Source organism: Acinonyx jubatus, chromosome C1 (genome assembly GCF_027475565.1).
Source record: "Acinonyx jubatus isolate Ajub_Pintada_27869175 chromosome C1, VMU_Ajub_asm_v1.0, whole genome shotgun sequence".
NCBI classification, from domain to species: domain Eukaryota; kingdom Metazoa; phylum Chordata; class Mammalia; order Carnivora; family Felidae; genus Acinonyx; species Acinonyx jubatus.
In genome coordinates this window covers 82,900,217-82,917,023 of record NC_069381.1, presented here as the reverse complement: position 1 = coordinate 82,917,023, position 16,807 = coordinate 82,900,217, and the positions used below count along the sequence as shown (strand labels likewise).

Here is a 16,807-nt window from a genome sequence, read left to right as displayed (position 1 = left end):
CATGGTTCGTGAGCTGGAGCCCTGTGTCCAGCGTGGAATGTGGGCATCTCTCTCCCTCTGCCCCTCCCCTGCTCACTCACTCTCTCTCTCTCAAAATAAATAAACATTAAAAAAAGAAAAAAGAAAGAAAAAGAAATCTGTTACATAGATGGAAAGTTTAAAAGCAAAGGTTTCTGGATAAAAGAATTACACTGATTTAAAAGTCTGACATTAGTTATAAGCATTCTAATGATTCACAAAACAAAATGGTAGCTACTCTATGGGAAAAATATGTAGACTTACTGGAATAATCAGAGTGGGGTGTGCTTCTTCAAGTTTTCCTTTCAACCAAAGGAAATCTTGATAACGTCTCCTAACTTCAAATTCACTGGAGTCAAATTCCCCACGAGATGTCTGAAGAAAGTAGGAAAAAATAACGACACATGCAATATAAGACAGAAGACATTTGCCTAATGTTATTTTAGATATGCTGAAATAAATGGGTCTCTAAGAAAAATTAACAAATTCTAATTATTCAGTGTTTGTCAGCCTGTACTTTTTTTGCAGTCATCAATTCATATAGCAGATGAAACAAAGCAAACTTTCCAGTATTTCCAGAAAGAAAGCAAACATCATGCTCAAATTTAAAATCCAAACTGAAAAATCTGTCTTAGAGCAGCCATCTGCCTTCCACAAGATTTTAACTACTATTATATTTGGCATGACTTTCTTGCTAACAAGAAAGTGTGTTCTGAATTTAGGTTTCAAATATATTTTTTCTCAAGATGATTAGAATTCAGAATTTGAGGAAAGTCCTATTTTTGTAATTTGGAAAATAACCTGAACATAACTGAGAAAAAATGTTTTCCTGGAATTTGCTCAAATGAATTGCTTTGGTAAAATTTGCTTTTAGTATATGAAAATTCTAACATTTTACAGAGTGATTTTACCACTGTTTAAAAAATGTTATTAATGAAGATTTGATGTGAAAAGAAAATCTTCCTGTCATTTCTCAAGGGATTTTGAGTTATATGCCTAAACTCCTAAAAATTAAGCAAATAAATTAAAATATCTGTTCTCAACAAACCAAAAATCTATGCCAACACATATGAGAAAAATAACACGGATACAATATCAACCTCATTTCCACTGCCTGAATCCCAAGCCAAAAAAAACCCAAACAAAACAAAAAACATTATCTGATGCACACTCACTCCCACCAATATCTTATTAACTAAATTTTTGCATATTAAAAATTATAGAGTGATATGAGGGTGAAATTTTCCTGGAGGAATAATGATGGAATAACACATTGCATACGTATTTTGCACTCACCCAAAATATCAATCATCCACACAGATGAATGCAATTATAAAATTAAGTAATTCAAGTCATAGATGCAATCTTAATTGTCTTGAAATAAGTTCATAAAAGTTATTCTTTCCAAGGTTTATTCTTTTACAATGAATGTTTATAATATCATACAATATATTTTATCAAAACATTTCCTTTTTAGTGGGAAAAAGTGGAGGTAAATGATATGCAGAAGTCTAAGGAACTAAATGTTCACAAAACACTCTGAAATCTTAACTATGGGTACAAGTTATGGAAATGGTAAAAATAGGAAAACTAAATCTAGTAGAAACACAGTTTAACAACATATATGAGTTGGTATGTGTACATATACATGCAAATACACACACACATGCATACATATATACGCACAGAAAACATGGTTTATAATCACTCATTAAACTTTACTTACTGAACACCTTCTTGTACCAGCCACATATGTATAGGTTTACCACCAATTTCCAAAAGTATCAATTGGCATAACCAATACTAAAATACTCAAAAATTGGGCAGTTCAGAGCTTTAAATGTCCTGGAGAATTTTCAACACTTTAAGTAGAATAATCTGATAAAAACTCCAGCAAGAGGAAGATGTAAAATGAAGTCAAAGAATTGGTTGATTCTGTCCCCATCACTCTGTCTTTGACTTAAAAGAGTTTTCTAACATACTGCAGTAACACAGGAAGAAAACAGAAGATGTACAAATAATGCCTCTAATACAGAATCATTTTCCATGGAAGCTATATCATAAATGGTCTTTAATTTTTCATGTCTGACCATAAAAGCTTGGGTAGTTGAAGTTTAGGACTAATGGACTCATGTGATCTACACCCCAAAATGCACTCATTCAACAAACACTGACCTTTGGTCAAGGGCAGTTACTCTAGGCTCTGAGGACTTAGAAAGCTGTTTTTGAGGGAAAATGAATTTTACAATCAGGAATATACTTTAATCCCTACTCCACACTGGCAGGCATTTATGGGTTTGTCTTCATGATGTGGATGTGAGAGAGAAGACACTCGTTAAATCTCGAAGCTCTTGTTTCTATGTGTAGCAAAGGAAAGCACATCTCTTCATCTCCAAAAGAAAAAACACTTCTTTAGAATAGTCACTTCAGATATTTTAACCTGGAGAATAAAGGGCAATTTCTCATAAGGAGAACAGATGCTAGGAACATGGGCTTCCGCATACAATCATTTACAGCCAGGCCATTCTTAAGCATTCTTAAGTAGGAGATTGTCAGCGCACATATGTGCACATGTATATGTGCATTTATCCATATAATCTTAATGTCTATAAATGTAAATTTTAATAAAACTAAAACTTTCTCAGGGAAGCCACCTCTTAACCTCCACATTAGATGGGGTGCTCATGCTCATAAAATCCTATATTTTTCTCTCATAGCATTTATAACTATAATTAAATAATTAAGCATGTAATTGTTTAACATCCATCACCCCCCTAGATTGAGAGCTCCATGAAGGCAGAGGGTATGTCTGTCTTGTTTGCTGGTGTAATCTCAATATACACACACAGTACCTGGGTCATAATTGGCACTCAGCAAAACTTCACTGAATATATGAGAGAGTGAATAAATGATAAAAAGTGATTAATAAATCAGGACACTTGGGCGGCTCAGTCAGTTAAGCAGCCGACTTTGGCTCAGGTCATGATCCTCATGACCTCAGTGATGAGTTCGAGCCCCATTTCAGGCTCTGTGCTGACAGCTTGGAGTCTAGAGCCTGTTTTGGTTTTTGTGTCTCCCTATCTCTCTGCCCCTCCCCTCCTTGCACTCTGTCTCTCTCTCTCTCTCTCTCTCTCTCAAAAATGAAATATTTAAAAAAATTTAAAAAGTGATTAACAAAGACTATATTATACATCCACAAAATGTTTATATATTTGTATCTGCAATGCATATTTTAGTATATGTAGGCATAGTCCATATATTGGATGCAGTAAAAAAAAATCAAAGTAGAACAAAGGGACTTTTTCATAACAGTGAAACTGAAAGACAGTGTGTCATAACCATAAAGAGATGCACAAAAGTATAACAGAAAACACGCATAGTGTGAAAGTAAATGGTCTGGATTTAAATCCCAGCTCAGGTAATCACTATAGTGTGTAACCTTTGGCAACTTACTGAGCTTCGATGTCCTCATGCACAAAATGGGGGTAAATCATAACATCTAGGTCCTAGGATCATTGTTAGACTTTAAACAAGTGAATACGCATAAAGCGGTCAGAACATTGCCTGGCCCAAAGTAATCACACAATAAATGTTAGTTAAACACACTGTAATATTATCAATATTTACTACTACTACTATTGCTGCTGCTGCTATAAGGGCAGTACATCATTTAAAATATGGTGTAAATATGGATATTATATGTCTGTGATTAGAGTAAAATTCACAGGGTAGCTTATAAAAACAGTGTCTTTCTAAAAGAAACAAATAATGATGGGAAAATAATTCAGCTACACAAATTCTTTGCCAGGAAGGATGATGACAATGGATGCTTTTAATTAAAATAGTAATACCAGGAGAAATCTGGTCCTATTTTTAGCAATATGTCTGTATAAACACATTAAATATTCACAACAACCCTCCAAGCCTAGTACTGTTATCTTATTTACAACTGCGGAAACTAAGCATAGAGAGGTTAATTAAATTGCCCAAAAGACATAGCAAGAAAGGGGAGTAATCAAGATTGAATTCCATGCTATCTTGTTCTACAACCTCTTGATAGGAGTATGATACTATAAATTTCTTCACTCACCCATTGACCAAAAAGTTAAATTGCTTACTCACTATATCCTAAGAATTGTGTTTGGAAATGTGGATAACTGAAGATATAACTACCTTCCTTGAGAAGCTCACATACTTGTTGGGAATAAAATAAACACAGTTATCTACTCACATACAGGTAGGTGGCAATTACTGAACACTTATTATGTGTCAGGCATTTTGCTAAGTGTTATATGTCGATAACCAATCCTAAATCAATTCTTACAGCAACTCTACAGAACCAGGTTTGATTGTCATTTCCATTTTTTAGATTAAAAAAAAAAAACAACAAAAACCTTGAGGGTTAGAAGGATTAAATATAGGCTTAAAATGTCTTTGCTATACTGACTCCAGTGTTTTACATCCTTTAAGAATTCAATTAGAACAGCATGAGAAAACAGAAGAAAGAAAGAGGCTTCCAGCCTACAGATGCAGGGGGCAGGGCCATGGCATGCATTATCTCCAGTTGTGTCTTGGAAAATAAACATTAGTTCTTCTGTTTAGAAGAGGAAGGACATAACAGAGAGAAGGAAAAGTATATGCAAAGTCATAAGAATAAGAAATACCCTAGGGTATTCAGGTAACAAAAATAGGTCTAGATGAGTGGAGGGCAGGGGTATTAAAAATGGGGAGTTAAAGAGAGTAGTCTCACAGGAGTAGGTTGGCATCAGACTGAGAAATTCTTGATATGTCATACAAAGGAATTTGCGCTTTGTTCTGTAGGAAATGAGGAACCCAGAAGGGTTTTAAGAACCTGAGTGAAGAGATCAAATACATGCACTTTTTAAGACACATAACTAGAAGTGGTGTAGAATTTGCACTGGGAGAAGTGATTATAGGAAGATGGTCCAAAACCTTCTCAGCTACAAAAGGGATGTAGGGTGTCACCTCAAAAAGAGAATACTATATTTTATGAATATAATTGCTAAAGGTTGCTATTACATGAAGGATTTTAAAAAACAGTTAGTTGACTTGGTTGTTTTATTCTGGCAGAAGTAAACTCTCTTTTTGCAGGACTTACCCTAGGATCAAGGAGAGATTTCGATTCTACATTTACTCTGCATTTGAATTAGTGGACAACTAGCAGTATCTTATACATAAGATAAAGTGGCCACTGGCTCTTATTTGGAAAGAAAATGAAATTATATTTTGTAATCTTCAGAAAAAAGTATCACATCATGTTGTTAACTAGTTTTCTTTATTAGCAACCTGAAGCTCTTCTTTTCCAAAGACATTTCTTTATATTTTTTAAATTAAAACCAAAATGTTCCTGTTTAAAAAAAAATTAATGCTTATTTATTTTTGAGAGAGAGAGACAGAGACAGAGAACAAGCCAGGAAGGACAGAGAGAGAGGGAGACAGAATCCGAAGCAGGCTCCAGGTTCCGAGCTGGCAGCACAGAGGCCAAGACAGGGCTCAAACTCACAAGCTTTGAGATCATGACCTGAGCCGAAGTTGGATGCTCAACTGACTAAGCCACCCAGGTGCCCTAAATGTTCCTGTTTCAACATGCACCACTGCTAAAAACAATGAGTGACTGCGGCGCCTGGGTGGCCCAGGGGGTTGAGCGTCTGACTTCAGCTCAGGTCATGATCTCATTGTTCGTGAGTTCAGGCCCCATATTAGGCTCTCTGCTGTCAGCCCAGAGCCCACTTCAGATCCTCTGTCCTCCTCTCTCTGCCCTTACCCCACTTTCTCACATGTGCACACGTGCTCTCTCTCCCCCTCTCTCAAAAGTGAATAAACGTTAAAAAAAAAATAAGTGACCATATGTGGAATTTGAGAAACTCAACAGATGAACAAAGGGGAAGGGAAGGAAAAATAAGATAAAAACAGAGAGGGAGGCAAACTATTAAGAGACTCTTAAATACAGAAAGCAAACTGAGTGCTAATGGAAGGGAGGTGGGTGGGGGGATGGATTAAATGAGTGATGGGCTTTAAGGACGGCACTTTTGAGATGAGCACTGGGTGTCATATGTAAGAGATGAATCAGAGGGTTCTACTCCTGAAGCCAAGACTACACTGTATGTTACCTAATTTGAATTTAAATTTAAAAAAAAGTGTTGAAATTTGAATTTCACTGATTTCATACAGAACAAGTACAGATTAGATGCAACATCTTACCAAAAGTTCAGAGAACAACTGATTCAAGAAGGTGCTCATTAAAGATTTACCTTAGTAATAATCCTGTAAGTAATGAAAGTTTCAATTGTGGTAACATGGCTTTCAGGTTCATCAACTGTAATGAAAAGATCTTTCAAATCTGGCTCATCTTCAAACTTGATTTGGTTAATCATTGATAGAGGGGACGTTGGCATCATAGGGCTGAAGGAATTCATGTCCATCAACGAGGCATCCTAAGAAATAAAACACATTAAAAAATTAACATCTATGGAAGAAACAATTTAAAATCCTGTTTTTCTTAGACACAATGAGTACTAATGAAATATGTCAAGAACAAAAAGGATGATTGGATTCCTGGTTAAATATGGTATGTCAAACATGTATTTTTATCTCTGCTTCCTCTTAAAATCCCACTATAAAAATGACAACAAAGAAATAAACAAATTAAAGCAAACTAAGACAAAAAGGCATAAAAGACATAAACCCTCGAGGTAAAAAAAGAGGGAGACAGAGAGAGATGAAGCAAACAAAAGCAACTACTTTTTGGAAACTAGAAATCTGACTGAGGGGTAACTGAAATAGCAGTGCAAAGAAAGCTGAACAGTAAACCTAGGAGTTAATGGTAAACCTAGAAGGCATGTTTTTAAGACAGAATCCCAGAGAGACTTAAGAATTACAGGCACCAGAAACCCATGGACACAGAGTGCTGACAGAGCTAAAACCAGAGGACTGGTTGAGAAGCTAATAAAACAAGAGAGTCAGTACCTTAGATTCCCTCACCTACCCCAAGCCACCGGGTGACATTTCTTCCCCAGTTTTGCAAAAAAGTGGAAGTTTACTTTCAGAAATGTCTCTGAAAAGGGTGCCAGGCAGAAGGGAGGAAGAGATAGCAAAGAAAAGTCCTACATACGAGATGGGAAGATAGCCAACTCTCTCCCCTCATCTGGCCCTATGAATTCTGGCATCAATGCACAAAATTCCACCCAGTGGTTGGAGGGTTCCTCTCTTAGCTTGCCATTCCAAGAAAAAAGACTAACAGTTGCAGTCCCTGATAAGTGAGCCAGGTCTCTGCATAATCACCCTGCTCTGAAGCCCTTACCGTACATGATGAATATCTACTCCGCTTTTTATTACCTGATGTAGAAACTACGAAATATCTAAATATGCGAAAAGCCTCTGATATGAAACAAAGATTCACAAACACAAGACAGGAAGCAGTTAGAGAACAGAATGCTTAAAAAAAAATGGATGAAATCATCAGAGATAAGAATGATATCAAATTCATGAATAAAAACAGGAGTTATATTGCTAAAAAATTCAGAAAACAGCAGCAAGACAATAAAAAAGGAGGCTCATGAAAATTGAGATATGATAATAGGATAACAACTCAACAGGAAGTTTGAAAGATAGAACTCAAGAACTAAGTTGAATTAAAAGGACAAAAGATGGAAAGGAGAAGGAAGTGTTTTTAAAAATTAAGGGATCCAGGCAGGTAGTGCCTGAATAGAACGAATTCCATAAAATGAAGAGGAAAATGTGCTTTGAACTGAAGTGTTTCCAGGTTGATAGGGCTTTTCCTGCCTCCTCAAAATGAATGGGGGCAGTGGTGGGGTCAGAAGTGCTCCTGCAATTACCATGACATTGCATAATACAGGTTAGCTTCCAGAGAGAATATAAACAGGTAAAATACAACAGAAATCTCAGGAATCAGAATGGCTCCAGATTTCTCAATGGTAACACGGGACACTAAATGACAATCAAATATCTTCCAAATTTTGAGAGGAGAATATCTTCTACCTAGAACTCTATATAGCCAAACAAATTGTCATTCAAGTATACAAGTAGATTAAAGTCATTTCAGATATAAAAGATTTCAAAAACTGATTTCCCATCCATTTATTCTTTGGAAGCTTCTTTAATTTTCCAAAATTATATGAAGGCATATAACAAGAGGAAATAGGATCTAAAAACAGGAGATTCAACAGAAAAGAGAACTACATGAAATTCTTTGGATGATCATGAAATTATGTTCCACGTTGACAGCTTTGCAGCAGAACTAAAGAACAACCTATACAGACTGGGTCAGGAAGACAGAGTCACCAGGGAGGCAGGGAGATGAACAGGGAAAAAGAATAAGGGAAGAGAGGCAGGAAGGGAGGTGGACAGAGAGAAAGAGACAGGGGAGTGAGCAAAGGAAGGAGGAAAAAAAAAGAGAGGGAAGGAAGGAAGGAAGGAAAAAGGGAAGGGAGGGGAGAGGAGAGGAGAGGGAGGGGGAGAATGGGAGGGAGTGGAGGAAGGAAGGAAGGAAGGAAGGAAGGAAGGAAGGGAGGGAGGGAGGGAGGGAGAAGGAAGGAAGGAAGGAAGGAAGGAAGGAAGGAAGGAAGGAAGGGAGGGAGGGAGGGAGGGAGGGAGGGAGGGAGGGAGGGAAAGGAAAAGAAGGCAGGTGACAGAGTACTGATATGTTTAAACATGACAGGAAGCATGCCATGTTAGATATTGTAGATGAATTGTGATGGGTGCAAAGAAAGCCAAGATGGAAAGAATGCAAGAGAAGTAGAAAGGAAGGGATAGAGAAAATGAATGAATGAAGGAATAATGAATGGTGAACTCTCAAGAAAACAAAAGGTGTACAAGAATTAAAATGTAATCATACATAGTTCACTCTATGGCCTTGACTTTGAATAAAAATAAATTGTTCTTAATTTTGAATTTAACTAAAAATGGTGATATAATTATATTTATGGTCAGAAGAAAAAATATATATACTGTATATGTTTGAGGGGAAGAGACATTGCCTATAAAATAGCTTCAAAAATGCAATTACTATGATGGAAAAAAAGGAAGATGAGCAACTATTCCAGACTGAAGACCAAAGAGACATAATAGCTAAACACAACATGTGATCTTGAACTGGATTCTGTACCAAAGGAGGAGAACCTTTGTTTTTTTCTTTCTGAACTGTTATTGGGACAACTGGAGAAATGTGAAAGGATCTGTGGATGGGAATGTGGTATTGTGTCAGTATGGTTTCCTGATTTGTATATGCATACTGTGATTAAGTAGGAGAGTGTCCCTGTTTTTAAAAAAAAAAAATACACACAGATCTATTTAGGAGTAATGAAACAGCAAGTCTCCAATGTACTCAATTTAGCATACAGACAGATAAAGCGAAAGTTGTGAAATGGCAATAATTGGGAAATCTAGGTTCTTTGTGATATTCTTGCAACTTTTCTCCCAGTTTGAAATTATTTCAAAATAAAAAAGTATATTTATAGTTTTTAAAAGTCAAATAATTCTACAGAGTTTAAAATAAAACAAGACAAATTAAAAATTAAAAAGCAGCTTCCTCTTCTCCAGAATTGCTATTCCCATGTCATGCTTCTCAGAAGCAAATGCAGAACTCTATTTGCTGTTCTTTTTCCTTGTTACATTTCTTATTTCAAAATAATATACGTATTGCTTTTTTTTTTTCAATTTTGACATTATCAGTAGGTTTCCTACTAAGGAGAATAAAGAGTATTTATTTACTTAATTATGTGAGTATAGACTCACAATTCCTATGTTACTCAATGGGTTGTAATCCATAAATACTGTAATTTATTTTGATGTTGTAAGTATCCAAACCTGCCTAGTGGGAGCTCCTTAATGCTGGCACCTCTGTGTTTTTGATATGTCTTCATTATTCAAGAGCACTTTATATAACATAACTTGGCAAAATAAGATGTTTCAGGTTTACCTTATATTTTCCCTGACCCAGTTATAGAATCAGATATTTCTCCAAGGAGCTCTGGTTCCTTTTAGAGGAAATTGGAATTTGGAAACCAAGATATGAATGATAGGAAATGTATGTATAACACACACACACACACACACACGCAGATACACATCTGGATGTAGATACATACAGATCGATAGAAATATAAATAAATATTAAATCCTATGAGTTCACACTGATACCTCCAATTACAATTTGACACCATTTGACTTTTCCAGCCTCCCCTCTTCCCATATTTGTAACTCTTCTCCAGCAGAGAGAAGCCTGGCTCCCATTATCCTGAAGATATTTACTTATATGCTCAATCTTCCTACCTGCAACTAATCTCCTATCCAGGCCAGCTGTCTTCTCAGACCTGACCACATAAGCCAAGGCAGCCTATATTCACTCACAACCACACTGGATCCCTCGTCAGCCCCAATCCTACTGGCTACTTCCTTGGACATGCTGGTTGTTTCCTGAGGCATCATTTTTTTTTTAATGTTTATTTATTTTTGAGAGAGAGAGAGAGACAGAGTATGAGCTGGGGGAGGGGCAGGGAGAGAAGGAGACACAGAATCCAAAGCAGGCTCCAGGCTCTGAGCTGTCAGCACAGAGCCCGACACGGGGCTCGAACTCGCAAGCTGTGAGATCATGACCTGAGCTGAAGTTGGAAGTTTAACCAACTGAGCCACCCAGGTGCCCCATCCTCAGGCATCATTTTTAAAGAAAGGGAAGGGAAGGCTGGATGTTATTTTTTTAACAAAAAATTTTAAATGAAACCAAAGGATAATATGCAGTAAATGTTAAATACATCTTTTCATATGTAAAGATAAAACTAACAGTATCAATATGACATCTGAGTTATTTCTTCAGTAGTATATAATGACGTTTCCAACTCTATACTTTTTCTTTTAAATACAACTCTCAGTCTCTAAAATTAAGAATCCAGATTTCAGAATCAAAAATTTTGTCTTTTGTTACGTTATGAACAGACTAAAGTTAACCAACACACGTAGAGATGAATTCTGCAATCAAGTCCATCAAACTTAGCAACAGAGTTGGCCAGTCCTAGCCGGAAAAACAAAACAAAACAAAACTACATTACATTACATTACATTACATTACATTACATTACATTACATTACAAAGGAGGCCAAAAACTAGGTTCTAGTTCTTTCTCTGACACTGACTAACCAAGTAACTTTGAACAATTAATTCAGCCTTTCAAGGTTAAATTGAGGAGATGGAGCTAAAAATCTGCAAAATCTCTCCCACCTCAAAGGCTAAAATAATACAACTTCTAAATCCATTAATATAGGAAATTGTAGCAGATCCTGACATTTTAAGAGAAGGAACTTTCTTGCAGTACTAGGAACGAAAAAAGATTGAAATCATAATATGGACTTATTTTTCCCCTCAAAACAAATCAACTTAAATCCTTTGGAAGCATCAGTTACATCCACAGCCCTGTTCTCAAGGCTCTTTCCACACAAAAAGTTAGTTACATGAACTACAATACAGCATTTGGTTAACCCCTCAATGCAATAATACAGGAGATATTAGGGTAAGACACACCAGGTGAAGAGATAAGAACAACAGTTGCTCAAATTAAGAACGTTCAGATTAGGGGCAGTTGGGTGGCTCAGCTGGTTAAGTGTTGGACTTTGGCTCAGGTCACAATCTCACAGTTCATGGGTTCCAGCCCCACATCGGGATCTGTGCTGACAGCTTGGAGCTCAGAGCCTGCTTGGGATTCTGTGTCTCCCTCTCTCTGCCCCTCCTAAGCTTGCACTCTGTTTCTCTCTCCCTCTCTCTCTCTTTCAAAAATAAATACGCATTGAAAAATTAAAAAAAAAAGTTCAGGTTATTGTGATTACAAAATGATTTGTGAAAGGAAAAACATTGAGGTATGACTTAGACCAAGGAATAGAAGACAACTAAGACAATAAGTGGGTTAATCAGACACAGAAAAACATAGAGACAATAAATGTTTTGCAACAAAAGTTTAGCAAGATAAATTATGGTATATCCCTATGATAGGCTACCATAAAGTTTATCCATGTGATAGAATACAATAAAGTGATTAAAAGTAATGTTTTAGAAGTAACTTTGAATACAGTTGCTGGGAAAAGGTTCATAGTATGTTATTAAAAGAAAATAACATAAAATTTGTGTACAGTTAGATTCTTATGTGTATATGTGTGTTTATGTGTGTGTGACAGAGAGGATAGGAGAAACAGAAAGTGAGAGAGTGAGAGAGAGAGAGAGAGATAGCACAAACTTACAAGCTATACCAAAAAAGTTAGCAGAAGTTATTTCAGGTGTTGGAATTGCTGTTGAGGTTAATATTTTTCTATTGAGTTTCTATATTTCCAAATATTCTAAAATAAACATATGTGGAGAAAGATATTAAAATTGCTAGTGTCAACACTGTGCAAAATATGTTCAAAGACAGTAGGAACTACTGAATAAGTTAAAACAGTTGTCTATGGCCATTGGGCAAAAAAAACTCGGATTATATTTGACTTCTTAACTCATCAATGCTGCATAATTAAATAGGAAAGTTAAAATGTCTGGGATCACATTGGGCTTATCAAAATAAATTATGGAATGCTAACACAATGGAACACTAAACAGCCATTAAAAACATAATTTAGAGGTTCCAAATAAATGTGCCATCAGCATGCACAAAACTCTCTATATACAGTATATATCGAATACAGTATAGCCACTTCATTACTTAAGTACACGTTTTTGCAATCCAAAGAGGATTTTCGCTCACATGGAAAAAGAGGAAAAGTATTCAGTAACTGTTCTGCAGCAAGCCCTCATAGAGGTAGTGTACATCCCAAGCAGTGAGGGTGGCGCCACCAAGCTCCTTCCCCAGGAACTACACTCAGCATTGTGGCGTCAAACTCCATGACTTGAACTGTGCCTATGTGCATCTGTGCTTTATCCCAATTTATTTTGTGCATCCTTTAGCAAAATGTATCCTAAGCTTTCGGAAAAGCCTAAGAGAGGTTGTTTTTTGGGTCTTGGAATGCTCAAAAACTTTCTCCATAATAGATTAATGGAAATTGCTCCTTTGCTTTATATCATTTTCGCTTACAAAAGGTTTCACAAGAATGCTCTACTTTGAGATAGTGGGGTGTAGGGGTGGGGGTAAAGGCTGTAGTAGCTTTTAAAGCTGACAAATTTTAATTTGATGAGCAAACGTACTTTAAATTTCCCTGACACTGCACACAACTGTGTGCTTTGGTATTCTTTGTAATCACCCTCTTAACTCACCACAACCCATTTCTTATACCTACTACATAATTTAGCATTCTATTTCTTTCTGCTTAAAATGCATCCTTTTGTAGAGTGGGAAAGATCTGCATGAATTTCCAAAGGCTCACAATTCCAGTGAGCATAGTGTGGTGTCAAAAATATGCTTCAATATCGAGCAGAGGAAGAAAATTACAGGCTGAAATTTAGCAACATCCAAGATTTCAGTAGAAGGATTTAAATTACTATGAATCACTCAAGAACATTCTTAAAACCTCAATAAAACTGACTATCCGAAGAGTTTTATATTCACTTCAAAAAAAAAAGTTAAGAAAATATAATGACAATACTTAAAAGATTTACATTTGGACAGGAATAAGAGAAGGAAATAAGTGTTTGAGAAGATCCAAAGAAGCAATTAACCAAAAAAGCCCTCCATTTAACCTTTTGTAGTGGATGCTTTTCAGGGGAAATGGATCATTAAAATTTGTTCTTTATAAACAAAGGTCTCGCCCCCACAATAATGTGGGCTCCTTTCTCCTGTTAGCTATCTCTCTCTCCCCACCCCCACCCCCAAACTTTATTTATACATTCATTTATTCTTAGCATTTAGATAGATGTCCATTATCTTATGATGTTTTGGACAATGAAAGTACATAATTTCATTTTCTTTCCTCAAGAGATAAAAGCAGAAGGGAACTTATCTGTGTGATAATTCTCTACTTCTTAAATTTTTTTTTCAACGGTTTTTATTTATTTTTGGGACAGAGAGAGACAGAGCATGAACGGGGGAGGGGCAGAGGGAGAGGGAGACACAGAATCGGAAACGGCTCCAGGCTCTGAGCCATCAGCCCAGAGCCTGATGCGGGGCTCGAACTCACGGACCGCGAGATCGTGACCTGGCTGAAGTCGGACGCTTAACCGACTGCGCCACCCAGGCACCCCTCTACTTCTTAAATAACATTGAATATCTTTCTTACAGCTAGCATAGTGAAAACACACACGTGCATGCACACATACCCCAAAAATCTTGGGATGATTTCAGGGTGAGATGTGAACATGTATAATAGTGAAGCCAAATTATTGCAAGAAGTCACTGTCTTTTACCCTTACTCCAAACCAACACATCCATCTAAAGAGAAACCACTTAAATGACTTTACTGAAATAAACAGACATTAGTTAGAATTGTGTTAACATGATATTGAAATGTATTGACACAATCACTTACCAACTAAGTTTTCCTTGTTGTTACTTTTTTTTTTTTTGAAGTTTATTTATTTTTCAGAGAAAGAGAGAGAGAGCGTGAGTGCATGCCCGTGAGTGGGGGAAGGGGCATAAGAGGAAAGAGAGAATCCCAAGCAGGTTCTGCACTGCCAGCAAAGAGCCCGATGGGGTTTCCAACCCACGAACTGTGAGATCATGAGCTGAAACCAAGATGTGGATGCTTAACTCACTGAGCCACCCAGGCACCCCTACTTTTGGTTTATTATAAGCATTGGTTATAGGTCAAATTGTGTCCTTCCAAAATTGACCTAACACCCCATACCTCAGAATGTGACCTTATTTGGAGACAGGGTCTTCATAGGGGATATCAAGTCAAAATGTGGTCATTGGGGTGGGTCCTGATGCAATATAACCAGTGTCTTTATAAGAAGGACAAATTTGGACACAGAGACACATACAGAGGGAAGACAATGTTAAGGAACACAAGGAGAAGACAGCCATCTACAAGTCAGGTTGAGAGGCCTGGAACAGATCCTTTCTTCATTGCCCTCAGAAGGAACCAACCCCCTTGACACCTTGATTCCAGACTTCTAGGTTCCAGAACTGTGAAAAAAATAAACGTCTCTTATTTCAGATACCTAATCTATGTACTCTGTTAGGGCAGCCTAGCAAACTGACAGCATTTCTATACATAGAGTCGTACACAATAAAGATCTAAGGAAGGAAGCAAGGGTAGAAAAGAAGGAAGGAGTGATGATTACAGTATTTCATCCTTGCTCCATTCACTCATTTTCTTACAGGTTAACAAGCAACTCCAATAATTTCTGATATAGCTGAAATTTAAAATAAACAATGGCTTGCCAATATTTGAATACTCAGGAGATAGATACTAAAGAAACAGGTTAAAAGGTTAGATATGACCTTCCTAAGAGTTGTCCTTCCTATCTCTCAGTAAAAGGCTACTTGGGAACATCTCATAAATATAACATGAATTACTCTGATAATACTAAATCCTATCCACCATCTGTGCACAAACAGCTATTTTCTTTTTACAAGTAGAGGGAAAAAAATCAATGTGAGAAGTGTGATAAATCAGAATCATGGCATGAAAAGGCCATGCAAATAAAATTTGCTGATGCGCAAGAAACACGCACACCAAGAGACATCTGGTAAAAAAGCAACTTAAAGTGGAAGGAGTTTGAGAAACTGTGTTATGAGGGACACTCATCCTGATGGGCCTAAATTTAGACTTACCAGCTGTGTTTTGGTTTACAGCTCCTTCCAATCTGCCTGCTTATAATAATAATAAAAAATCAGAAAGGCCTTCTGTGGAACACTGTTGAAAATGTGATTGGGGGAAAAGCCAGCCTGTGTCGTGTTCTATAAAGGGGCATACAACACTCTAATCTTGTTTGACATAATTTCCAGGGCTATGTAGTATATATACCCTTGTATGCATATACCATAATTTATTTATCCATTTTTCTGTTTCTAGCATTTCTATTTTCTAACAGTGTTGCCTTGAATGTACTTGGACTTCCTCAGGTTTTGTGCACTACAAAGCTATATTCTAACCATAGAAATTTTTCAAATCATTTTATTTGACATAACAAATGATGTTATTTGTTATCAGTCCACCTCCCCCAAAATGTAGTGTACTTAAAAAAAGAGTTTCTAGTAAGTCAGAGAGGTCATATCTCACCTTAGATCACAGAAGATTAAGGAGAGGATTAAAAAATATGAATCAATGTGTAATACACATCACTTGCTTGAAAGTTTTATACAAATTATCTTATGTAAACCTTACCACAACCCTTTAGAGTATGTTCCATTACTCAGCTCCTCCCCCCCGCACCTATTTTTAACCAGATAGCAATACTTATGATTGGTAATTTTACAATGGTGAGAAAGGAATACATGTTTAGTAGAAACCATACTTTGGTGTTGAATTTTGATCTTTTCTTGGGCTAGTGATATGTGTGCAGTATGATACTCTCAGGTTGCTGGACAGCAGCGTCCCAGTTAGCCATATCATCACAAAGGTAAATAGTCAATATACTTACAACCATGCTGTACCCATACAACCAATCTGTTTTTCACTTTCAGGACAGTATTCAACAAATTCATTATCTCAGGTCAATGAGATATTCACCACTTTATTATAAAATAGGCTTTGTGTTAGATGATTTTGCCCAACTGTAGGCTAATGTAAATATTCTGAGCATGTTTAAGGTAAGCTAGGCTAGCTATGATGTTTGGTAGGTTAGGTGTATTAAATACATTTTTAACTTATACTACTTTCAATTTACGATGGGTTT

At 36.6% G+C, this 16,807-nt stretch overlaps 1 protein-coding gene across 12 annotated transcripts in view; it reads right to left on the bottom strand.

The window, feature by feature from the left end:
• The window catches only part of SNX7 (sorting nexin 7), a 239,168-nt gene that overhangs the window by 206,435 nt on the left and 15,926 nt on the right, over positions 1-16,807 (bottom strand). For all 12 annotated transcript variants that reach the window (XR_008295069.1, XR_008295073.1, XR_008295070.1 and 9 more), the window contains exons 2-3: positions 6,291-6,473; positions 283-393 (exon numbers count right to left, since the gene is read on the bottom strand). Coding sequence is in view for 4 of the 12 variants with exons in the window: in XM_027058520.2 (XP_026914321.2) it covers positions 283-393; positions 6,291-6,473 (294 nt within the window). In the remaining 8 variants the exon portion in view is untranslated. The remainder of the gene's footprint in view (positions 1-282; positions 394-6,290; positions 6,474-16,807) is intronic.